Source organism: Protopterus annectens, chromosome 4.part0 (genome assembly GCF_019279795.1).
Source record: "Protopterus annectens isolate FY-2018-M chromosome 4.part0, PAN1.0, whole genome shotgun sequence".
NCBI lineage: Eukaryota > Metazoa > Chordata > Ceratodontiformes > Protopteridae > Protopterus > Protopterus annectens.
The window spans coordinates 1,468,754,540-1,468,779,769 of record NC_056733.1 but is presented as its reverse complement, the minus strand read 5'-3'; the positions used below and the strand labels follow the sequence as shown (position 1 = coordinate 1,468,779,769).

Genomic DNA, 25,230 nt, shown 5'->3' with positions numbered 1-25,230 from the left:
GCAGAGTGCAAACATGCCTGTTGATTTTACAACAAACAGAAAAACAGTGTCAACAGCTTTGTTGACATCACTTTCCAAAACACCACTGTTCTTCCTCCTTCAAAACCTACAACTTGTTTCACATACAGGCACATTTCTGCAGTCGCTATAAAACTGGAATTAACAGCTTCAATCCAGCATAGTGTCTAAACATCTGTAAGACAATGTAACTAATAAAACCTTTTAACTGAAAACATGTAAATATGAGAAAAAATATACCAACCTTTCCCAACATCTTTCTAGAATAATTCTCTCAAGACCAACCTTTTAAGCTAATTATATTTTTTACTAAGTACAATTTTAATGTTGGCTCTTCAGTCTAAATACAGACACCAAAAAACAATAACTCCATTTCCACTCACAGGTTAATTATACATTGCTCTCTTGTACAGCAGTATAAAACAAACCAACAAGAAGGCACAGGACAGTTCTTTTGGTCAAATGATGTTTACATCTGCACTTAGAAAAGACAATACCGTCAACAGCTATAAAGTGATACATTTTTATTTTTAGTTACTTAGTGATAAATGGTAAACATTGGATATTACAGACTTTATGGGGTTGACTTCATATCTCTATGATAAAGAAGACAAAGTGCCAGCTTCTAAGCCTAGACATATGGCATCCTGCAATGCAGGAAAACCTGTTAAGCTATGCAGGCCAGGTGTTATAGGTGCGCCTTGATGGAGTAGGAGACCGTAAGAGTGGACTGATCACCTGATGAATGATGACCCTGCTCAGCCACTGTAATACTTACTATAATCTAGGTATTGGACAGTAAACACAAATAATGATGTACAGAAAAAGACTCAGCTGTGATGAGCAAGACAATCTTGTACTGTAACCCTCTGGGATGAAGAGATGACAAAACAGCCATCCAAATGTATAGAACATTATACCAATGGTCCACTGCACCTACTACTGCTAAAAACATTCCATTATCAATCTGCCACTAATAGGTAGCTCCAATCAATTTAGTAGATAGGGATAAGGTGGATTTTACCAACCTGACAATAAAACTAGCAGCAAGGCTGCCACAGTCCAAGGGGGAATGTCAAGTTAATTGTGGTTCTGTGGGGAGGATACACTTTGCACAAACAGCATTTTTTATAACTGGCAATGTACACAGTTTGAGTAAGATGATTATAGGTTTGTAGGCACTTTCTAGGCTACTGATCCACAAGGATCTTACTTCTACCCTGCATTAGCATGATAATTATCACCACTTGCATTTTGCAATATGAATCTCTAAAGACAGGCTGCACAAGTATATGTTTGTTACTTGCATGTTTCCCTTGTCCATGAGGGCCACTGGAGCTAAACCAGGTGTAAATTTACAGTTATCCATCCATTCAGGATACATATGAATAGTGTTAAAACAAGTGCTCTGCTTGATGTGGAGGGAAAGCTTTTTCAATAAAAGTGGTATTCTGTGCAATACACACCTATCCCCCAGCATGTTCTGTTAATCTCGCAAGGAAACAGATGGGCATTAGACTCGATGTTTGCTCTAAAGAGTGATGAGAACAGAGAATGTTCCTGGATTTGGATACCATACTCCAATACAAGCTGTGTGATGAAAAAAAATCCTTGTAATACTGAATGCATGGTGATCACAGGACAGTTTGTCAACACAAATTCACAGACATCTAACTAGGATCAGTTTCCATGGGGCAGTTTTCAATTTGGTATTTACAAAGGGAGTCATGCTTGTCAAAGGATATGACTAAACATTTATCGGCAATTAGTTTTAATCCATGGTTTTGACACCAGCTGTTTGGGATAGTCCCTCTTACAGGATGATGGTGTCATATGGAGAGTTTAGAATGGAACCAAGTTTGCAGTCACCTGTAAACTTGGTCATACACAATCCCGTAACATTAGCTTTGACCTCTGAAGTAAATGCTAAAGAGAAGTGATTAAAGGACTGAACCTTGGGGCACTCCAATAGTAACAGGTCTTTTGCAAGATGTAGAACCACTCACTTCCTGTGTACTAGTCATCAGCCAATTTGCTATCCCAGTGAGTTACACTGGAGTTAACATTTAGCTGAGAGACTATCTGATGTCTGATTATGGGACGACATCGAACATCTTTGCACATTCCAAGTAGGCACTTTGAATTGATTTACCCTTGTCCATTCTCTCTGACTTTTTCAAAGATGTCAACCAGGTTAAGTAAGCAGGACCTGCCCTTGATGAATCTAAACTGGGTTAGGTCAAGAGTCTGCAGGTCAACTAAATCCATGTTTATTAGTTCCATAATGATCTTCTCTATAGCCTTGCAGATGAGACTGGTCAGGCTTATGGGTCTGTAATTACCAAACTCTGTTTAGTCCCACCTTTGTACAAGGGAATGACTACCATGGCCCTACATTCATCTGGCACAAAGCCTGCTTTAAAGGTAATGCTGAACAGCTCTACAGGGTGTCTGGCAATTCATATTTCAGGCTAGTTCACACACACACAAGAATGCCCTTGCAATATGTTCTACGTGGGTGAAAGCAAAAGGACTTTTAAACTTAGAATTCAAGACCATGTCAGGGATATTAAAATGCTAAACCTGAAAGCCCTTTTGCAGTGCACTTTGAGAAATACCATAACAAATGCCCAGAAGGCTTACAGTGTACCATATTAGAGCATATTTGTGAAAAAGGATATAATGTGGATGTAAAGAAAAAAATTTTGTATAGACTGTTTTCATTTTAAAGTATGGGACTTTAAGTCTAATAGGTATTAATGTGGAATGTAATTGGAAAGTTTTTTTAGCTCGAGAGCAATTATGTAATTAATGTAAATTGATTGCGCTATAAATGCTTGGGTGTTTCTTGTGCTTTTTTATTCTCCTTTGAAGGCTCCATGCCGAGGCGCTAGAGATTTTATTACATTTTCTACATTGGATCCTGGTTGTGTCGTTATTCTTGCCTGGCCAGAAGTGGCGAGTGTGTTTGTTATTGCTGTAGTTCACACACACCTTGTTCCAATCACACACATACCCACAGCTAGCCAGTTAAGATGCTTATCTCACAGACACAAGGTATTCTGGGTTTGATTCTCACTCCTGGTCACTGTCTGGTTATTGGCTAGGTATGTAATAGTCTGTGGACGGACTGCCTCGTACTTACCTATGATCATGTTATCTAGCCTCAAAGATTTACTGTTCTTGACCTTAAGATACTGCCTTGAAGACTTGTTTTTGGAAAATTTGATGAGGGGTAGATGGGGTCATTTAATATGAGATTACTGGAAGGGGAGAATGGGGTAAAGTTAGAGATTAATTTGTTTGCTAGTAAACTAGCAATGTCCACTGGGTCTGAGCATGTGGTATAATTTACTATTAGCTCTGAGCAATGCATTATATTGTTTCTGAGATTTCTAACATAGTGAAAAAGGTTTTGTAGTTATCTTTTGCCTGGGTAACTATTTTTCCTCATGTCTGCCTCTGGCTGACTTGAGTGGGATTCAGTTTAGCAGAAATATTTTAGCCTCATGGAAGTCAAAATTCATTTTTGTGTACAAGTTTTCTTTTTTTTGTTACACAACCTGCTTTTATTAAGGTTCCACCACAGGGGGTTACTTTTGAAATTTGCATTGTATTTATTTATGAGGGAGAAAGCTGCATCTATACAGTATTTGCATGTGCACAGAACTTAGCAGTAAAGGATTAGGCATAAGCAGTAGGATCGTCAAGGTGGAAAGGGCTTTTGAATTTAGTGAGATCACCACTCAGGTTTTAGTAGATTAGTCTTTGCATAGTCTTTGAATACTGGGGTATTAGAGGATGCTTCTGGCTTCAGTCTTAAGTTGAATGCGACAGACTTGTGGTCAAATTTCACAAGAGAGGAGATTACAATAGGAGGGGAGTACAGCTATTCCATACTGGTAAGGACTAAGTCTAGGATTTTTATCTCCCCTAGTTGGGGTGTGAACTCACTGCTGAAGGAAGTTTGTATTTATGAAGTCCAGAAATCTCTAGGCATACATGTTAAAGGATACAGAAGATCTTCCATGTGATGGTGGGATAGTTACAAGTCTCCTAAGACAATGGTGTCTGGCCAATAGTACATAACACATAGGGGTTCCATACTGATTAGGTAGGAAATATTGGCCATGGAGGACACAGAGGGGGGACCAGTAGTTAGCAATGATGTGATAAATTGTTTTGTACAGAGCCTTGAGTGCTTATGTGATGTAGTGAATTCTGGCCCCTGACAGCGACCCTCTCTTTGCACAGTCTGGTGAGTGGTGCAGTCTCTCACTTTGGAGTCGCCTATGACGAGGATATTGGTATGTTGGGTGGTTGACCTTATGAGCTTTTGGACAGAGTGTGTGACTCATAAATACATGTTTCATACTGGATGCTACCTGTGATGCATACTTTTAAGATTGCTGACTGTACTTGTTTCTTGAGTTGCACTTAGAAGTATTCTAAAATCACAGAGGCCTCCTAACAGCCTCAGCACATGTAGGTCTATTTGTTTGGTTGGAGATGTTTGAGATTGGTTTTATTGTGATACTTACTACCTTGTTATTTGTAGTGGCTTAATGTAAGAACTTTGCCTCCAATAAGATTACATAACCATATCTCTCACACACCGACATAGATTGCTTACATAGCAATAGCAGGTGGTTTCAAGACAATTGCTACATTGCCTCAGGACCCCTATTTCAAACAACCTGACTAACGAAACAGTTGAAAAGTGAAGATGCATGGTTTCGATTGCTTACTGCTATGGGTTGGATGTGGATGCAATTCCTAAGAGATTAGCAGTTGCTTAATTGAAGATCTATCTGTCTAAGACAAAATACAAGTCTACACAACAGAAACAAGCCACTTTGCACAAAGTACAGTTGTGTACACTTACCATAAATGTAGATGTTCAAGTGTATTCACTGTTGCAGTCATTACAATTGGGTTATCCTGCTGGCAGGCTACCCTCAGTCGGCCTGAATTCCAAAGTCTAGGTCTGGCGTCAGTTGCTGTCACCTCTACCCCAGGGGTATAAAAGATGCAGCCGACACCATTTTCTTCAGTTTTTCTTGCCCCAGATGTCAGGTGCCCCCAAAAGGCTAAGCTAAAAATATGTCAATAAAATATGCATGCACCAAAGTATATATTTTGCCTTCATCTACAAGCAAATACACCACATAGGTTGTATAGAATAGAGAAGTATAGATACGTTCCAGCAAAGAGATGGGGATGGCGGGTGGGTAACCTGGACTGCAACAGTGAATACACTCTAACATCTACATTATGGTAAGTGTACACAACTGTACTATGTTCTTCGTGTTTCACTGTTGCAGTCATTACAATTGGGTTGAATCCCAAAGCTAAGGTTGGGAGGCTGGAGCTAAATAGCATTAGGAGCGGCTAGAAGGCCCTGCAGAACTGCAGTGGCAAAGCCTGCCCTGGATTTAGAGTAGAGTGGCAAGTGATAGTGCTTTGTGGAGGTGTGCACTGAACTCCAAGTAGCAGCCTCTACAATACCTTTGGTTGGTACTCCCCTGAGGAAGGCTGCTGAAGTGGCTGCTGCTCTGGTTGATTGTGGCCTAATGGCCTTAGGTACTGGCTTGCCATGTTGTGAATAGCAGAAACAAATGCAGTGGCCTATCCACTTTGAAATAGTTTGAGATAGCCTTTCCTTGTGATCCTGCAGCATATGCCACTAGCAGTTGCTCTGTCTTTCTGAAAGCTTTGGTTATGTTCAAATAGAATCGTAGCTGTCTGTGTATGTCCAAAGAATGCAGAATTCTCTCCCCCTTATTCTGTGGGTTTGGATAAAAGGTGGGCAGATGAATAGTTTGGTTAAGGGCCACACTGGACACTACCTTGGGCATAAATGTCGGGTTTGTCTGGATAAAAAAATGATAAAAGGTTCCACAGCCATGAGTGCCTGTAGCTCTGAGACTTGTCTTGCAGAAGTTATTGCTAGGAGCAGAGCTGTTTTCCAAGATAAAAACTTTATATCAGCTGTAGCGGCTGGCTCAAAAGTAGGCAGGGTGAGTTTTTCTAAGACATAATTGAGGCCCCATGCAGGTTTTGGTGATCACCTTGGAGGCCTTAAATTTTTGGCCCCTCTGAGGTATTGCCTTAATAAAGGATGAGAAAAGATTGGTGGCTCTGTATTGTAACGAGCCGAAATGGCAGAGGCATGAATTTTTATAGATGAAAAGGATAGGCCTTTGTCCAGCATCTCAGTCAAGTATCGCAAAATCTGAGGAATATTTGGTACAGCTGTGTCAATTCCTTGTGCCTGGTTCCAAGCACAGAATCTCTTCCATTTTCCAGCATAGGATTTTCTAGTACTAGGCCTCCTGGCCTCCAAAATAACATCCATCACTGCTTTAGTGAGAGGTTTGTTTTGTATGACTACATTATCCGCCATGCTGCCAGATTAAAGGTCTTGAGTTGGCTGTGCAGGATCTGATTGTTCTGCTGGGACAGTAGATGAGGCACTTGAGGTAAGGTCCAGAATGGGCATTGAGACAAGTTCCTTAGGATTGGATACCAGTACTGGCGTGGCCAGTCTGGGGCAATCAGTATCATTTTTGGCTTCTCCTGTCTGATCTTTAGGAGTACCTTGCGGAGGAGAGGCAGAGGTGGAAAGGCATATACTGTTAAGTATTTCCAGCTGAAAGATAGGGCATCACCTTTCCATGCTTGTCTGTGATTAAGTCCTTGTGCAGAATCTCTTTAGTTGGCAGTTGTGAGGTGAGGCAAATAGATCTATGTCCGGGCATCCCCATTTCCTTATTACCATGCTGAAGACTTGTGGATCCAATTTCCACTGGTGGGGATCCATGAGGTTTCTGCTTAGTTCATCTGCCAGAGTATTTATCTTTCCTGGCAGGAATTGTGCCTGCAGAAGTACTTGGTAAGTCAATGCTGTGTCCCACAAAGTCATGGCCAGTCTGCAAAGGGGGTAAGAATGAGTGCCTCCCTGTTTGTTTATATACCACATGACCATGGTATTGTCTGTCTTTATCAGTAGCTGTCCCGGATTTAGTAGGTCCGTGAAGGCTGTCAGGGCATTTTGAACAACTAGCATCTCTTTTTGATTGATATGTAGATGCATTTGGTTTGCGGACCATGTGCCTTGAATACATCTCCTTGCCATGTAGGCTCCCCAGGCATAATCCGATGCATCCGTTGTTAATGTCTGTGTGGCTGGGGGTAGAGTGAATGGCTGTCCCTTGTTCTAGTGACAGGCCTTCACCCACCATCAAAACTCCTGTTGCAGGCAGGGAATGAGAGTAGCTGTTGTTTCCAGGCTGTGGCAATGTTGAGTCCAAACACTTTTTAGGTACCATTGTAGTTTCCTCATATGCAGTCTTGCATATGGAATTAGTAGAATGCAGAATGCCATGAAGCCCAAAGCCTGCAGAATTATTCTTGCAGATAACTGGGCCTTTGTTGCCAACATTTTGAAAGTCAGTTGCCTTTGTTTGTCTGGCGTGAGATAAGCCATCTGGGCAGTTGTATTGAAGCTTGCACCCAGGAATATTATCTCTTGAGAGGGTACTAGTTTTGATTTCTGTTCGTTGACTGTGTACCCTAGGCATGGTAGTAATCTCTTTACAAATGCCAGATACTGTAGTAGAATGTCCTTGTTCCCTGCTTGAATGAGGCAGTCGTTCAAGTAAGGATATATTTGTATTCCTCTGTCTGCAGAATGCAATTACTGGTGCCAGGCACTTTGTGAAGACCCTGGGCGCAGTAGATAAGCCAAAGGGCAGTGCAGAGAATTGGTAGTGCATTGAGCCAGCTTTGAATCTGAGGTATCTTCTGCATGTTTGTCTGATTGAGACATGCAGGTATGCCTCTTTTAGATCTAAAGTCAAAAGCCAAGCCTTCTTGCCCAACATGGGCAAAAACTGCTGTAGAGTCAACATTCTGAATTTTGGAATATCCAGATATGTGTTTAGAATAGATAGGTCCAGTATTGGTATCCAGGCTTTGTCTTTCTGGGTACCAAGAAAAGTCTTGAATAGAATCCTTGTCCCTGCTCTTGCTGTGGTACTTACTGAATGGCCCTCATGTCCATGAGGGATGAGACTTGTTTTTGTGCCTCTGCCCATTGATGTTTTGGCAGGTCTGGCTAACCGTTTGCCCTTGGCAGGGTATGGAAGCGAAATGTGTAGCCTTGTGACACTATGTTTAAGACCCATTTGTCCTGGGTTATTATGTGCCAATTTTGAGAAAAAAGTGCTAGTTTTCCCCCTAAAGGTGCTGCCAGAAGATAAGTGCTTGGCACAGGCAGGGGGAAGTCATTGGGACTGTTTCCTGTACGGCTGTGATTTGTCTTCTCCAGTTTTGGAGGTAGAAGCACCCCATTGTTTAGACCTGTATGAACCTTGGGGCTGGGATCTGCCTCTAGGGCATCTGTATCTGCCCCTTTGTGGCCTGTCTGACACTGGAAAGGACCAATTCTTTGTAGGCCGGTGTCTGCTAAATCTTGGTGGCTGTACCTGTAAGAAATCCTTGACTGTTTGCATAGATTTAGCTTTGTCCTCCATTTTCTTTAACACCTCTTCTGCTTTAACACCAAACAAAGCATCATGCTGTAATGGAGCATCTAATAATTTTGCTTTAACATGATCAGGTAGATTTTGTTCCTTTAACCAAGCATGCCTCCTAATGACAGAACTCAGAATCATGCCCTGCAGGAGGCCTCCAGAGAATCAAAACCACATTGCAAAGTATGCTTTCCAACTTGTTCAGCTGCATGCAATAAATTCTGCATTTCTTTGTTTTCTGCACATTCAGAATTTATCAACATTTTCTGTTTAAGCAGTGACATAATATATTGCTGATATTTCAGCATATGAAACTGACAATTTAAAGCCCTTATAGCCAAGGTAGCAGAAGTGTAAATCTTTTTTCCCCATCTGTCCAGTGCCCTAGAATCCCTGTCAGAGGGAGTAGGGTTTTTTTGCAGTGGAAGCCTTGACCCCTTTAGGAACCTGAGAGATAGTTTCTGGGTCAGCAGCAGGGTTTTTGAAAAGGAATTTATGAGAGTCAGGAACCCTGTAGTACCTGTCCGGCAGGAGCTGGAGGTAAGGAGTCAGGGGTCAGACTGGACTCTGAAAATACATCATCTACAATGTCTAACACAGGTGGAATAGCTAGGGGCCTGTGTTGAGGTAGTAAAAGGAAGTCTCAGAGTCTTTTCTTAGATTCAGAATAATCTTGGCTCTCCCAGTGGAAATGCTCCCTCATGGTATGTAAAGCTTCCCCAAAAGAATAATCCTCAGGAGGAGAGGATGAAGGGATGGATTCTTCAGCATCAGAATCCTCATAGGGAGGAAGAGAGTATTCCTGATCAGAAGAGGAATCAGATAAAATGGAAACCTGATCTGAAGATTCATATTCTGTCTCTTGCCTAGGCCACTTATCAGGAGGGGGGTGGGAACCCCTGATCAAAGTAATTAGGTGTTCTGCCATTTTGAGCATCTGTTTTTTAGGAATGGAGGCCTGTCCATGAGGCTGTTGTACTTGTTTCTTTGTCTTTAAAGGTGCTTTAATCTTTGCCTTTGAAACTGAAGTCGTTTTAACATATAATTGAGTGGGTCTGAAAACACCCTCAGAAGCCGATGTCTGCTCAGCGGCTCCAGACCCATCTGAGGGAATAGTTTCTGAAGGTCCAATACTTTGAGCTTCCAGCGGCCTGGTCGACTCCACGTGGGTGTCGGTAGTGGCCTGTGAGTCTAAAGTAGTGGTCGTCAGGGGCTGCGAAGATGCCTGAGAACTGGCGGCTGGCTTAGAAGAAGCCTCGTCGTCGGTTTTGGACCTCGGATGCCTGTCCTTTTCTTTGCGTTTCTTGTGAATTCCAGTAGTCGGATGGCTATCCGATGACATTGTATAGTTAAATCTTCTACCAAAATAGTGAAATGCAAAATCGTACCAACGCTTAATAGTGTGTTGGTTAAATCTAGCACAAAACCAACAACTAGCAACGTCGTAGTCAGGGCCTAGGCAAGGAATACAGTAAGAATGGAAGTCCTTATGAGGTATTTGCTTCCCACAAGAAATACAATTATTAACTTTTTCTGACATCGGTCTGGAGCAAGAAAAAAGTTTCCCCAATGGGGTACTCAGCTTTTTAGTGACAACTTCGGATCTGAAATTTGAACACGAAAATCTCAGGAGTCGGCCGACCGGCACTTGCAAGCTGCTTTTGCTTCGGGCACCGCGCGGCAAGAAAGACTGAAGAAAATGGCGTTGGCTGCATCTTTTATACCCCTGGCGCACTGACGTCAGGGAAGAGGCGACAGCAACCGACGCCAGACCTAGACTTTGGAATTCAGGCCAACTGAGGGTAGCCTGCCAGCAGGATAACCCAAATGTAATGACTGTAACAGTGAAACACAAAGAACATCTACTGACTATTAAGTACACTCAGAATTTCTGAAGTAGGTTATATTCAGGAAGTTACAGTTCCAGGTGCCTGCATCTCTACAGTGCATGGTTAAATGGCTGAGTGAAAAGTAGCACCTTGCAACACAGGGAACGTAAGATAGCAATAAAATACAGAAAATTCAAAGTGAACCTAATGATCAATAGCAGAACAGCTCAATTCAAGATACTACAAGCAATCAGAGGCCTAGAAATGGCTTAGTTCTTTGTCTACTCTCACTAAAGTTCAAACCAAAGCAATTCTGACTCCATTGACAATAAATGCATATATACTAGAAAAAGGTACTTACTGAAAGCTAATAATGCAAATTTGTAGGATGGTGATGAAGGATTCGGGGCTCAAGAGCTTAGTGTAAGCAAAGCAGCTAGCAATGTTGTCTTTTTTCCCCAAACACCTTTACTGAATTATCACTTGTGACACAGGCAAATTTACATTAATAAGAATGTAATCTATCAACATAGCAAACATTATACTTTACAAGCTTTTGAGGGGAGATCTATGCCTGGCATATAGGGCATTGTCAGACCCACTCTGATGGACCTCCTACATATCCACAAAACAAACAGCACCAGAATTACCCGTTCTAAAGACGTGAACCTTGCCTGTGATATAACTAGGTCCTGCTGGAGAGAGACGTATGTATCCCAGAGACTACCACGTCTATGGAACAGGCTCCCCAGCCATGTGAAGCAGAGTTCCTCCCTAACCCAATTCCAAGTGCAACTTGGACAATTGGATGGGAAACCGGACATTCATCTCGGGTTTGGCACCTATGTCTCTAATGAACACAGATAACCTGTAAATTGTTCATCTCCCAAACCTCTGCTTAGACTCATCAAGGGTATAAGAACTTGTCAGAGATCTGGGATGCATGGCTAGGCTTAAAAAGGCCCTTGTGGCCATTAACATAGTAAACACCTATGAACTTCACATACATTGCTTTCCATCATATAACCTAAGCAAAATTACATAACATTATTCAATTCCTGATTGTTTAAACAAGAAACATCATCATTAAACCATCACTTACTTTATGCAAATGAACACAAACCACGCCAACATAATCCTAGTCACAAGCATTTTACATCACAAACAATGTAAACACACTCCCAGTTGCAAACATTATACATCACTTATAATCTGCCCAATCTTTTTCACTCAAACATTATATAGCTCATTTAAGTCCTGCTGCCTTTTATGCCTCATTCCTCCCTTGTACAGTATGCATTGTTCCCACAATTCCCATTTTTTCCTATGTATTTTGCTTTTTCCCTTTTTTTAAAGATCTCAATTTCAGTTATTTTATCTCTGTTACTATTGTCACTACTTCCATTATAGCTGGTTTAGATTTTGACTTCCATTTTTTAGTAATTGCTTTTTTGGCAGCCACTATTATTAGACACAGCAAGGCCTTACCATGTCTAGGCAATTTTGATTCTGTATCATGACTCATAAAAAATCATCTGTCTCATTCGACCAATCTGCCCACCTGGCATTTCCAAAGGTGCATCCCACAGGGAATCTTTAAAGTCCACCAACTCACCGCACTCCCAGAAAACATGTTCCCAATTACCTCTTTCTTCCCCTTCACACCTCCAACATTTACTGTCTACCTGAGGAAAAATTCTCTGCAGTCTACTTGGGGTATAAAAATATCTGTGTAAACATTTCCAGGCAAAAATCCTAAATCTTCTAGATTTGTTGCATATTTGGGAGACATACATACATCCTCCAATTGTTTCTTTGTGAATTGCTTATCCAATCTCTCTTTCCAATTCTTTCTAACCTCCTCTGATTGATTCCTATAGTTATTATGCAATATTTTATATACTCTACTAATTATTCCTTTTTTTAATAGCAGCCTCTGTTCTAGATTCTATTAAAACCCTACCAGTGCTGGTCTTTCATTTAGGATTCCACTATTTCTTTCTCTTTGCCTATACTCTGATATCAATCCCGATAGGGAAGGTAATCTCTAACCTCCAGTCCAAGTAAATTTTTGGTATCTTCCTGTTCTATCATCTTTCCTTCTCTAGCTATCTGCTCCCAAAATTCCAGCCCCCTCTTGCCTATTGTCTTTTATCCCTAATTGCAGTCATCCCTATCGGCAGAACCTCCTTTCTCCATTCCTGTGTTGGTTTAATTCTTAGAATACTTTCTGCTACTTTAAGGATATAATATTCTGTATGGTTGTTATTGTAGTTCTTAAAGGTCTGCATCCAAAACCCCAGTCTCTCCTTGTTTCTTGAGCTTCCCCTGCGTTTCATCATCATCATCCCTTTCCACTTTGAATTACAGTTTTCTGCTTGTGTTAAGTACAGGAGTCATAACTGTGTAGCACTGAAATACCCCTTCAGATTGGGTAATCCCAATCCGCCTTGTTCTACTGCAAGACTAACAATGTTGTCTTGACTACACTTAAGACAGCAGTAACGGCAAGAAGACAGCGAGCTTCACAACAGAAACTCACTTGCTAGTTGCAACTCTAGTGTGAACAACAATCAGTTCAGTTGAATCACAAAAATATCAAATATCTCCTTGATGCACAAACATTAGCAGGTTAGTACAGTGCTGTGAAGATGGGGTGGGAATGCATGAAAATGACAGCAAACTCTTGAAAATGTGTTTTGCGTTCATTATGCCTCTTATGGCACAAGTTCTGGTGCCTACATCATGCCTCTACTGTCCTGGCCTCTGTTATTCTGAGGCACCATGCTTCAGCAATTCTACTGCCCTGGCCACTGTTATTCTGAGGGACATACATAACCCAGTGGTATAAGGAAATGCAGCATACCTCAAAACTCAGTGTCATGTCAGGAACACTTTTGGGAGTTGGGCTTAATTTTACTAAAACATTTCTGGGGTGTGGGGTCAACATCCTACACCTCCCACAGCTCTGCTACTATTATAGAACAACAGATTTAAACATACTATGTACAGTCATTTTTTTGTTTCTCCTAAACACGGAGTCTAGTTATTCCAGGGATTACAATTACGGTCTTCACTTTTAACAGAAACCCAAACCAAACCATGCATCTCCATGCACAGATACAAAAATAACAATTTGGTGCAATGCATCTTCCATCTTATCTTAACAGCATATCAAAATGCTCTAACAGTTTAGACCAGAAACAGACATATCTAACAGAAAATAGGAAGATGCCACATGAATAAAGTTAATTGTCTATGCAGTCTTTCCAAGTGTTTTTGGGTAGCTTCAATATAGCTGCGCACATCATAATCTTGGTCCCATCTTTTCACTGCTCTGTCCCAAGAAAAATCATCTCTTTGATGCCTTGCAATGTATCTCCCCAGACAATATTATTCTAGGACGCCACAACACTCTCCATTAAACAGTACTTGCTCATGTCCTCCTGCCAGCTAGCATCCCTTGTTTATTGTATCACCACTTCTGACACTTGCGACAGACACTGGGTATGTTCGTGCCTTCTTCTATTACACACCAGACACACATGTCAAAATACATACATGCCCAGTTTACAAAGTCTCTGGCTCACAGTCCGATTCCCTCCACAAACATTTCTAGTTTGGTTTATTTAGTTATTTGTTCACTGGGTAAGTAGGCTGGTGGAGGGGCCCTTCTCAGCTACCACCTAGGCAATCAGGCACAACCAAAACTGCACATGCAGAGTTAATCTACAGTATACTTCATAAAGTACAAATACATTCATATACACTTAAATTTGTATAGCTGTCAACAAAGCATTTAAAGAAAAAAACTTTACAGTTGTTCAAAATATTTAAAAATGGACTAGTAAATACAAGGATTTACCTTGCAGAGAAACAGAGCACAGACCTGATAATTAAATTATTAGACATATAAAAAGTCTCTGTACAAATACAATTTGTCAACAAAGAAAGCAAGGAAGGTTAATGAACACGTATCAATGAAATATTAACATTTACAACAAAAGGTTACAGATTCATAAAATGTGACTATGCTACTGACTCAAGGGTCCCTTCAAGCCTAGCTAAGTTTTCCCAAAAGAATAATTATGTCCTTAAGGGACAAGGGTGCCAGGCCCAGTGAAAGTTTCCTATCCCTGATCCACTAGTCTAGGTTGCACTTAAATTTGGCAAGAGACATAGATAGCTTCATATGGATGGCAAGCCTATTCCACAGGATAGGCAGTCTCTGGGAAAGATATGTCTCTCCAGCAGGTTCTGTTCAAGTTACAGAGAAAAACGCAGTTCCTTAGACCTTGTATTTCTGGTACTGCTGAGCTTACAAATATGTCGATGATTCATAAGTGTGGGGTTTGCAGATGTCTTTTAAGGCATGCATAGATCACTCCTCAGCAATCTACAGGATAATGAGTAGAGGGACAGGGCTTTAAGGCACTCTGCATTAGGCAAGTTTGTTACATCTTGTATTCTTTTTGTAAGGAACCTTTGGAGGTCACTCTAGGTGCTGCATATGCCTGGTAAGGTACATACCATAGGGAGCACTGTATTAAATGACTGGTCTGACAAGGGCAGAGTACAGAGGATAATGACCTCTTTGGACCAAGATGCCATGCCCTTACTTATAAGTTGTGCAACATAAACGGATTTCCTCATCACTGTGGTCATGTGGTGGTCACAGGTAGATGCCAAAAAGGACCCTGGGGGACTGTGTTAGGCCTCTTGGTGGTTAGATGATCAACAAAATTTATGAACAAATTCAAAAATACTCTGCTCATTTCTAATAGTGGAAGGCATGTAATTACAGCAGAATGAATCACCTTTAGTGCTGGCCTTCTTTCATCATCAACCCCCCTTTCCCCTCCATTTTCTACATGGGGTCAAAGTGTCACATTAGCTATTGCAATCGCTCTCGCTCTCTCAATTCAATGCCAGTCTCCTACCTTATTTGACAGTCATGCCTCACTGTCACAAATCATCTCTCACACAATCCATCTCTCTCTTTGCTGATGCCTTCATTTCCTCTTGCCTTCTTCCTGTCTGCCCCAAATCTTCACTATATTGTCTACTGCTTTCCTTGCACATGAACCCAAACCATCTTAATTTGTTCCCTTGGGATTCTGCTCTGATTTCCTCACTTTTTATCTTTCCTACACAGTGTGCATCCCACCACAAATCTCATCTCCATCACATCTAACTTCCTCAACTGCTGCCTTTACTGTCCATGTTTCTGTACCATACAATAGCACTGGTCACACCACTGTTTTGTGCACCTTACTTTTCAGCTTTTTGGCATTCCTCTTTCATGCACTATTCCTGACACACTATGCCAGTTGGCTGCAGCCCCTCAAATCCTAGCCTTGGACTCATCATTCAGACTTAACCTTCTCCTCGGCTACCACTCTCTGGTACATGAAGTTGTTAACTTATTCCACTATTTTCCCTTTTATCTCGGTTCTCATTTGTTGCCATTACAATTGTCTTTACTCGGTTTTATCCAGTGTGCCTTCAGTTTTGTATTCCATTCTCCCATTCTTTGCTGAAGTTCTGTCAGAATCTTCTTTGATCTGTCCCCTCAGACTACTTTGCTAATGTAATCCATCACCAGTATGAACATCAATGGGATCAGAGGCGACCTGTGATGCACACCCACTCTCTCTGGGAACCCTTCTACAAGTTCAAATACTGTACGTATTTTTGTCAATGGGTCTTTGTACATAGCCTAAAATCATCTTTCCTGGGATCTTCTCATATGCTTTCTCCAAGTCTAGGAATGCCCAGTTGGACTCTTTCCTCATCTCTAACTTCTTCACAGCTATCGTTCTCACTGTAAACATTAGGTTGCTTGTGCTGCATCCTGATCTCAGTCCAAACTGCTCATCTTCCATCTTACTTTCTACTGTTCTACATATTTATCAGTTGCCCTCTCCAGAATGTTCATGCAGTTTCACAGGAGTTTGATACATCTATACCAGCAATAGTTGCAAATGCCCTCTTTACTCCCACACACTGGCATTAGTATGCTTATTTACCAGTCATTTGGGGTATGCTTCTCTCTCCATACTGCTACGAGTACCCTCAGGAACCACTTCTCCCTTAACTCACCCAACATCTTGATCATATCTGCTAAGACTTCATCTGAACCTGCTGCATGCCCCAACGTCATTTTCCTTAAGTGCTGTTCTTACTACTTCTAGGGTTGGCTCCTCTTCTTCTTTCATTATAGACAGTGTCTGGGGCAGTACAGTTTCTGTCTGGTTTTCTTCATTTAGAAGCAATACTCCCATCTACCTTTGATATCCTGTGGACTGGTGAGCAGGTTGTTGTTGGCATCATTATGTAGGGTGTTTAATGCCCATCTTCATCTTACTGGCTTTGCCTTGCAACCCAATACAGTTTTTCTGCCATCTACTGAGTCGGATTCTAGAAGCTAGTAGAGTGTCTCTGATGCCTTACTCTGTTATTCCAACTGCTTTCTTAGCCTCTTTGTTAGCCAAACAGTATTCCTTCATAGCCTCATCTCTTTTCTATATCCCACTTTTCCAGCACTCTTCCTTTCTTTTAATGGCTTCCTGGACTTCTGCATTCCACCACCAGCTTTCCTTATGTATTGTGCCTCCATACCTGTTTCAGACGCATATTTGTTCTATATTCCTCACACAAGCTGTTATGATGTATTGACATTCTTCAGCTCTACCTATATCTTCTTCTTCCCGAAGTAATAGAGCCATGAGTATTTTCATGAACTTTTGTGCTTTCGCCCCAGTCAACTTCCAGGACTGCAGCCTAGTCTCCTGTTGACTCCAGAGCCTTCTCTGCCCATTTCTAGAAACTGACTGTGGCAGCTAATGATTCATGCTGTGAGACAACTTTTTCAGTTGGGATGACTATGCAATTGCTGATCCTACCCCAGTGCCCTTTTCTTACTAGGAAGAAGTCTACCAGTTTCCTGTCAGCCACTCTGGTTATGTAATCTTGTGTCTTTCTCTCTTGCTACACCATGTGTTGGTCATCATCAAGCCAATTGCCAGACAGAAGTCCAGAATGGCCTCTCCTTTATTCATGTTGTCCCACCCATGTGGGCCTAGGTAGTCCTTGTATCCTGTTCTGTCTACCCAGATATACATTTGGTTTTCCACTATCAACACCAACTCATGATGTCTTGCTTTATCTAGTAGGTCCTGCAGCTGCTGCCTGAATGCAATTACTTTCCTCACGATCACAGCCCTGCTGTGGGGAACAGGCTGAAATTATGAATACTGCCCTAGCCTTACACTGGAGTCTGACTGCCATGAATCTGTCACTAATTTTGACAATCTCTCTCACTGTTTTCTAAGGACACTCCCTCATCACCATTCCCACACCATTTCTAGCCTGCCCTCCATTATTCTATTACAAAAGAACTTCTATTTAAAAATGAGAAAGATTCAGTTAACCACTGCATACCTTCCTTCTCCACTGAAAAGGTGTCTCATATGCTTACTAGTGGGCAAACGGAGGAACAAACATCAGAACAAACACTTTCATTACCCTCAAACAATGCTTGCAGTTCTTGCCTCAAATGGTTTCCAGTAAAAAGTACAGTTGTGTACAATTACCATAAATGTAGATGTTAGAGTGTTCACTGTTGCAGTCATCACTTCCCAAAGCTGAAGGTAGGGTGAATGTAGAAGGGTAAGAGAAAGAAGGACAGGGTCGTGCTGCTCTAAGTAGGACCTAGCATGCCCTGCAGGACTGCAGAGGAAAAGACAGCCCAGGTTTTGGAGAAAAGAGGCAAATGGTAGTGATTGGTGAAGATGTGGATTAAAGTCCAAGTGGCAGCTTTCAGGATGCCCTTGGTAGGGACCCCCTGTGGAAAGCAGTAGAAGTAGATGCTGCCCTAGTGGAATGGCTATGGACAGGCTTGGGAGTAGTTTTCCTATGGAAAACATATCAGAAATTGATACAGTTGGATATCCATTTGGAAATGGTCTGCTTGGAGATAGGTTCCCTCCTCTGCCCCTGGGGCGAAGCTGACCAGGAGCTGGTCAGTCTTTCTGAGATGCTTGGTTCTATCCAATGGTATCTAAGTTGTCTGCGCACATTCAGTGAATGCAGGACTTTTTCCCCCCTATTCTGAGGGTTAGGAAAGAAGGTGGGAAGATGTATAGCCAGATTTAGGGTTATGTCAGACACCACCTTAGACATAAAAGACGGGTTAGTTCTAAGAGACACCCTGTCTGTATGAAAGATAATGAAGGGTTTAATGGCCATGAGCGCCTGCAGCTCGGAAACCCTCCTAGCTGAGGTTATGGCCAGCAGGAAGGCGGTCTTCCAAGAGAGGTGTTTTAGTTCTGCAGAGGCAACTGGTTCAAAGGGAGGCAAGGTCAATTTTTCCAAAACATAGTTCAGGTCCCAGGCAGTTGTAGGTGGCCTCCTAGGTGGCCTGATGTGAGATACCCCTCTAAGGAATTGTTTTAGCAGGGGGTGGGAGAACAAAGGGTGCTCGGTATGGGAGCATGCAGAGACAGCTGAAGCATGGTTCTTGATGGAAGAGTAAGATAATCCTTTTTGTACTAGCTCTGCCAGGTGGTCTAGAATCAGAGAGAGAGAGGCAAGGGTGCTGACTGTACCTTTAGTTTGGCATGAGGCACTGAATCTTTTCTATTTTGCCGAGTATTATTTCCTGGTGCTGGGCCTCCTGGCCTCCTTAATTATCGCCAGGACCTGCTTGCTCAACAGTTGGTTGTTAGCCCCCCTCTGGGGTATAAGCCATGAGGATAGGTTGAGAGTTTGTAGGTTGGGATGCAGTATTGCCCCTTTTTCTTTGGTTAGAAGCCCTTCTGTGAGAGGCAGATTCCTGGGTGGTTCATTGATTGGGCTGAGTAGTAAGGGGTACCAATGCTGCCTGGGCCAACTGGGGGCAATTAGTATAGCTCTTGGCCCTTCTTGTCTGATCTTTAGCAGCACCCTTGGTATCAATGGCAAAGGGGAGAAGGCGTAGACAAATAGGTTGCCTCAGTGGAAGGAGAGGGAATCCACCTTCCAGGCTTTTGGGTGGGACTCCCTGGTGCAGAACTGGCATAACTGTCAGTTCTGTGCGGATGTGAAGAGGTCTACCTCTGGGGTCTCCCACGTTTGGGTGACTGACAGGAAGGTCTCCCTCTGAAGTTGCCATTCGTGGGGTCCAGGACACTTCTGCTGAGATGGTCTCCTAGGGTATTGTGCTCTCCTGGGATGTACTGGACTATCAGATGAAGGCACATCATCGAGGCAGTCTGCCAGAAGAGCATGGCTAGATGACAAAGTGGGTAGGAGTGTGCCCCCGCCCACTTATTGATGTACCACATGACTGTGGTATTGTCTGTTTTGAGGAGGCGCACCCCTGGTTTCAGGTGGCTCTTGAAGGCTGTGATAACCCTGAGTACTGCCACCATTTCCTTTAGGTTGATGTGTAGGACTAGGTCCCTGGAGGCCCAAGTGCCTCGGGTGCACATGTCTCCTAAGTGTGCTCCCCAGGCTTTGTCAGAGGCATCTGTGGTGATGGTCTGGCCTTGGGGAAGAATTAGAAAGGGTAGGCCCTTGTTCAGGGTGCAGACTTCTATCCACCATAGGAGTTCCTGTCTCAGCAAGGGGATCAGAGGCAGTTTAGTTCCAGAGACAGAGTGCTGGCACCATAGGTACCATTGCATTTTTCTCATGTGTAGTCTGGCCAAGGGCACTAACAGGATGTCATGTACCCCAGAACTTTAAGGAACTACCTTGCTGTGAGGTGTGTTCTTTAAGCTAAGTGGGAGAAGTATTGGGGCAGAAAACTTTTTCTAAAGAGAGAAAGGCTCTTTGGGTGGATGTGTCTAGGACAGCTCCCAGGAAGGTGATCTGTCTGGTGGGCTGTAAATGGGATTTTTCCTTGTTGATGGTGAATCCCAGAGAGGTAAAGAGGGTTGGCCTGGAGGAGACAGTCATCCAGATAGGGGAGCATTTGAATGTTTTTCTGCCTGCAGAAGGCAATGACAGGGGCCAGGCATTTTTTGAAAACCCTGGGAGCAGTAGATAAGCCAAAGGGCAGTGCAGAGAACTGAAAGTATTGTGAGCCTGCCCTGAATCGAAGGAACCTTCTGCAGGACTCCCTTATAGGGATATGGAGGTAGGCATCCTTCAGGTCCATGCTGACTAGCCAAGCATTTGGGTTCAGCATGGGCAAAGGTTTTTGGAGTACAAGCATTTTGAATTTTGGCACATGCGGTGAAAGTTTTAGTGTGGATAGATCCAGAATAGGGCGTCAAGTGCCCTCTTTTCTGGGTACTAAGAAAAATCTTGAATAAAAACCCTTTTCCAGCTTGTTCCTGGGGTACAGGCTCCACTGCTCCTTGAGCAGAGTTTTTGAATTTGGCTTAGGGCCTCTGCCCGCTGATTTGTTCAACTGTCTGGGTACCCTGTTAAGATTGGGTTCACTTTGACGGTGAATCTGTAACCTTGATGAATGATTTTTACGACCCATAGGTCCTTTGTAATGGTTTGCCAGCTGTTTTTCAAAAAGGGAAAGCCTTCCTCCTAACCCTTGGGGGGGGGGGACAGAGGGATGAGGGGTCATTGTGAGTCCTTAGGATAGGGAGTGGACTTGGAACTCCCTGCCCTTGAGGTAGTAGAGGTTCACTGTCTGGGCCTTTGCTGTTCTTGTAGTTGTCTGGGGGGGGGGCTGTCCCTGCGCCCTTTCCTTTGCACAGGCCTGGATTGTGAAGGAAAGGACCAGTGCTTGGTGGGGACATTCCTGGCAGTCATTTATACCTGTGGTATTGTACCATGTCATAGTTTGTTTTGAGAGAGAGGGGGGGGGGGCTGTCCCTGCGCCCTTTCCTTTGCACAGGCCTGGATTGTGAAGGAAAGGACCAGTGCTTGGTGGGGACATTCCTGCTGAATCTGGGAGGTTGTACCTGGAGGAAATCCTTAACTGTCTGCATTGATTTGGCCTTATCCTCCATTTTCTTGATCACCTCCTCCTCCTTAGATCCAAACAAACGGTCCTTACCTAGGAGGGCATCTAGGAGTTTTGACTTGACATGATCGAGCAGAGGTTGCTCTTTCAGCCATGCATGCCTCCTAATGACTGACCCCGCAACTCCAGCCCCGCTAGAGGCTTCTAGGGCATCATATCCACAGTGGAGGGAATGTTTTGCTACTTGAGAGCTGGAGTGTAAGAGTTCCTCTAGCTCTCTAGAAGTTGAAGTGTCTGGCAAGGAGGAAATTTTCTGTTTTAATAGTTCCAAGGTATGCTGCTGATATTTTAACATACGGAACTGGCAGTTTACAGCCCTAAATAGCTAAGGTAGCAGAGATGTATACTTTTTTACCCCATCTGTCCAGAGCTCTGCTATCCTTGTCAGATGGAATAGGGATTTTGGAGGAACTGGCCTTGGCCCCTTTGGGTCCCTAGGTGATGACCTTTGAATCCGCTGCATGATTTCTGAATAAGCATTTGTGGGTGTCTGGCACCCAGTAGTACCTGTCTGGCTTTCTGGGTGCAGGGGGCAGTGCATCAGGTGTGAGGATGGACTCCATAAAAACATCCTCTACCACATCCAAAATGGGAGGAATGGCTAAGGGTATGTGCTGGGGAAGGTCCAGGAACTCTCTAAGCCTCTTCTTAGACTGGAGATCATCCTGAGCTTCCCAATGGAAAAGTTCCCTAAGGGTGTGTAAGGTCTCTTCAAAAGATATATCCTCAGGGGGGACGCAGATGGGATGGATTCTCTGCATCTGAATCCTCAAATGTGGTAAGGGGCTGTTCATTGTCCGAATCCAAAAAAAACAGATTCTTCAGAGTCATGGTCTGAGAGAATCTCTGGGGAAATGTCCCTTTTTCTTTTAGCTGGGGTGGTCTGGTTACCTCTAATAAGTGTGATAAGCGGTTGTGACTGAGCAAGTTGGGCTTGAAGAAGATGGCGGCTAGAAATAGTTTTTCTGGGAGTGGTCCTGCTTTTAGGCCTCAGTGTTTCAATCCGCCTGGGTGTGGCTGTAGCCGGCGGCGTTGGTCTCAGTCTTTGTCTTGCATCGGCTATCCGTAAAGCCTCCTCGGAAGCCGGTGCCTGCAGAGCGGCTCCAGACCCAACCGCGGAGCTGACAACCGAAAGTTCAGCAGCTGCAGTATGATCCAGCGGCGTTCCAGACTCCAAATGGGTCTCGGTAGAGGCCTGCGGAGGAAGAGCATTGGGTATTAGGGGCTGCTTTGGCACCTCACTGAATTCTGTAGAGCTGCTGGCTGACTTCATGGTAGAGTCGTCTGAAGGCCTAACTTTATGTGGTCTGTCCCTTTCTCTAGCCTTTCTCTTTTTAGGGATATCCACTGTATGCTGACCGACAGATGCCATTTCATACTGTGAAGGACTGTCTTTGAAATGCCTAGCTACAAATTCTGCTCTACGGCGGATGGTCCTAGCGTTAGAGAGAGCAGAATTGACAAACAGGGACATCGTGATCTGGGCCTAAACAGGTTACACACAGGTTATGGAAGTTTCGGTGCGGTATTTGTTTTCCACAGCGGAGACAACTGTTTACTTTTTTGGACATCAGTTAGTGTAAAAAAAAGTCCCCAACAGGGTACTTCGCTTTAGTCATTTTCTACTTCACTCTGGCAGCGGCCGATCAAAGCACAAGCAATCTGCTTCGGGCTCCACGGCAAGAAAGACTGATGTAATCGCATCGGTTGCCCTGCGTTATACCACTGATGACCTGACGTCAGTCCCTGGTGACCTGCAGCCGATGCAGGAGGGAAAATCTTTACTCTGGTATTTGGGCCGGCCGAGGGCTACCCAGCAGGGATAACCCACAAGTGATGACTGCAACAGTGAAACACGAAGAACAACTGGACGAAGAACAACTGGACAGTCCAAAAGGATGGAAGGCACTAGCTGCTTTAACTGCTTCTATATGCAGAAGCAGCAGCTGTAAAGGTCTCAAATAATCTCTGCAAGCAACTTATAAGAATGCAATTTACACTTGGTTTGCAAGCAAAGAAAAGAGCCACATCAGTTCTTGCCAATTACAATCAGTGGTTTTACCAATTTACATTGCGCTCTGCGAGACAACAATCACTTGCTTCTGTAGACTATTTTGTTCTCTGAACACCCCCCCCCCCAATGCTTTCTCTCTCAAAACAAACTATGACATGGTACAATACCACAGGTATAAATGACTGCCAAGCTAGCAATGACAGTTTATACACACACACACACACACACACACACACGCATACACACACGCATACACGCACACACACTTGCCTTTCACTTACTTGGCATTCAGCTGCTCAAAGCTTATCTGCTCATAACTGACTACTTGTCTGTACATTCCATTGTTCCAACTTACTGACGTATTTAACACTCAATATACACTTTTGCCAAATTTGTGTGAACTCAGAAACAGAATATTTTTAGGTTTGGGTGTGGATGCAGACACCCTTTGTTAGTGGAAGTGGGGGGATTACCTCATGAAAAAGCTACTTTCTTTTAAACTAGCTGCTTGTCACAGTACAGTGCAAGTCCAGCAATCACGAGCGAGTAGGTAAAATCTGAGAAGTTTACATTCATGTTAATAAAACAGATGATACAGAAACACAAACAGTTATCAGCATTTACATGATCACAACTGAAACCATTAACTGAAGTAAAGCAGCGATTGCAACTGACAAATTTTACTAACAGCCAAAGCAAAACTGTAAAAATACATAGAGATACAATGTACAACAGAAAGAGCATTACAGTGTTCATAACATATGAATGATAAAGCATTAAAGTACACATTGTGGCTGAAAGTATAAAAAATTAATTATTAAAAAGGCACATATTTAGTGTAATGTTGACAGTTCATTCACATATTTATGACAAAGCATTATGGCTATGTGGAAACTCAAAATCAATTATAGAAAACCGCTAACTGCTTCTTAATTATCTTTTCTGTACTGACATGTTAGGCAGGTAGGTAGATATGTAGGTAGGATGAACCTACCAAACCCTTTTCAACAACAGAGCCCCCTCAGTGTGCAGATAATATAGATGGAGTAACAATATGACACATTTGATACCGTTAAACATTAGTCTGTTCTTAAATTGCAAAAGAGTAAATCAACAGCGAAGGATTTAACTACTCTGCATGTTAATTAAAACACTACTATAAACACAAAGAAATTAAAGTACTTCCCTATATGCATGATGCAAAGCTTCTCTATAAAAAGTTACAAAACTCTTAACAGCAAACATTAAGTACACGGTCTACTTAAGAATTCACTATACAGCCTTACTTACAGAAGGGCAGATTATTAGTCCATAGGGGCCTTCCCTCTTATTAAACGGAAGCCTCTTTTCTTGCTCCAGGCAAAACATGATGACAGGCAGTGTGAATACTAGGGTCTTTCCTGAGCCTGTGAATGCAATCCCAATCATGTCTCTACCAGACAAACTATAAAACACAGAAGCAGAATATTAATTCAGGTTTAGCTATTCAAGAACAGGTCACAGCTACATAAACTAAGCATCCTGACAATTCGGTAACCATTTAATTTATCAGGGTTACGGTAACATGTAAAACACTGCACAGCAAATCATGCAATATAACTGAAAAATCCAAACAAGCAAAATAAAGCAAACTAAGTTAAAGTTCCACGAGGTTAAGTTTTGGATACAAAATTCTTTATTTAGAAATAAGGACAAATTTCTGCATGAATTTACACTCAAGCACGTACACATTTTATTACACTCGCACATACACACTATAAAAAATACATAAAGCAACAGAACGAGTAATAAAAGGAGTGATATTGTATTTGTATAAAAATCTCCAAAAAGAGAACTTGCAGGGAATGGGAAAGATACTCA

General features: G+C 42.7%; 1 protein-coding gene across 1 annotated transcript in view; it reads right to left on the bottom strand.

Annotated features, from left to right (window-relative positions):
• Positions 1-25,230, bottom strand: part of DDX41 (DEAD-box helicase 41) — a gene marked incomplete in the record, with an annotated part of 592,639 nt that overhangs the window by 359,800 nt on the left and 207,609 nt on the right. Inside the window, 1 exon segment of the mRNA XM_044069314.1 lies at positions 24,661-24,814. Within this exon segment, the coding sequence (XP_043925249.1) occupies positions 24,661-24,814 (154 nt within the window).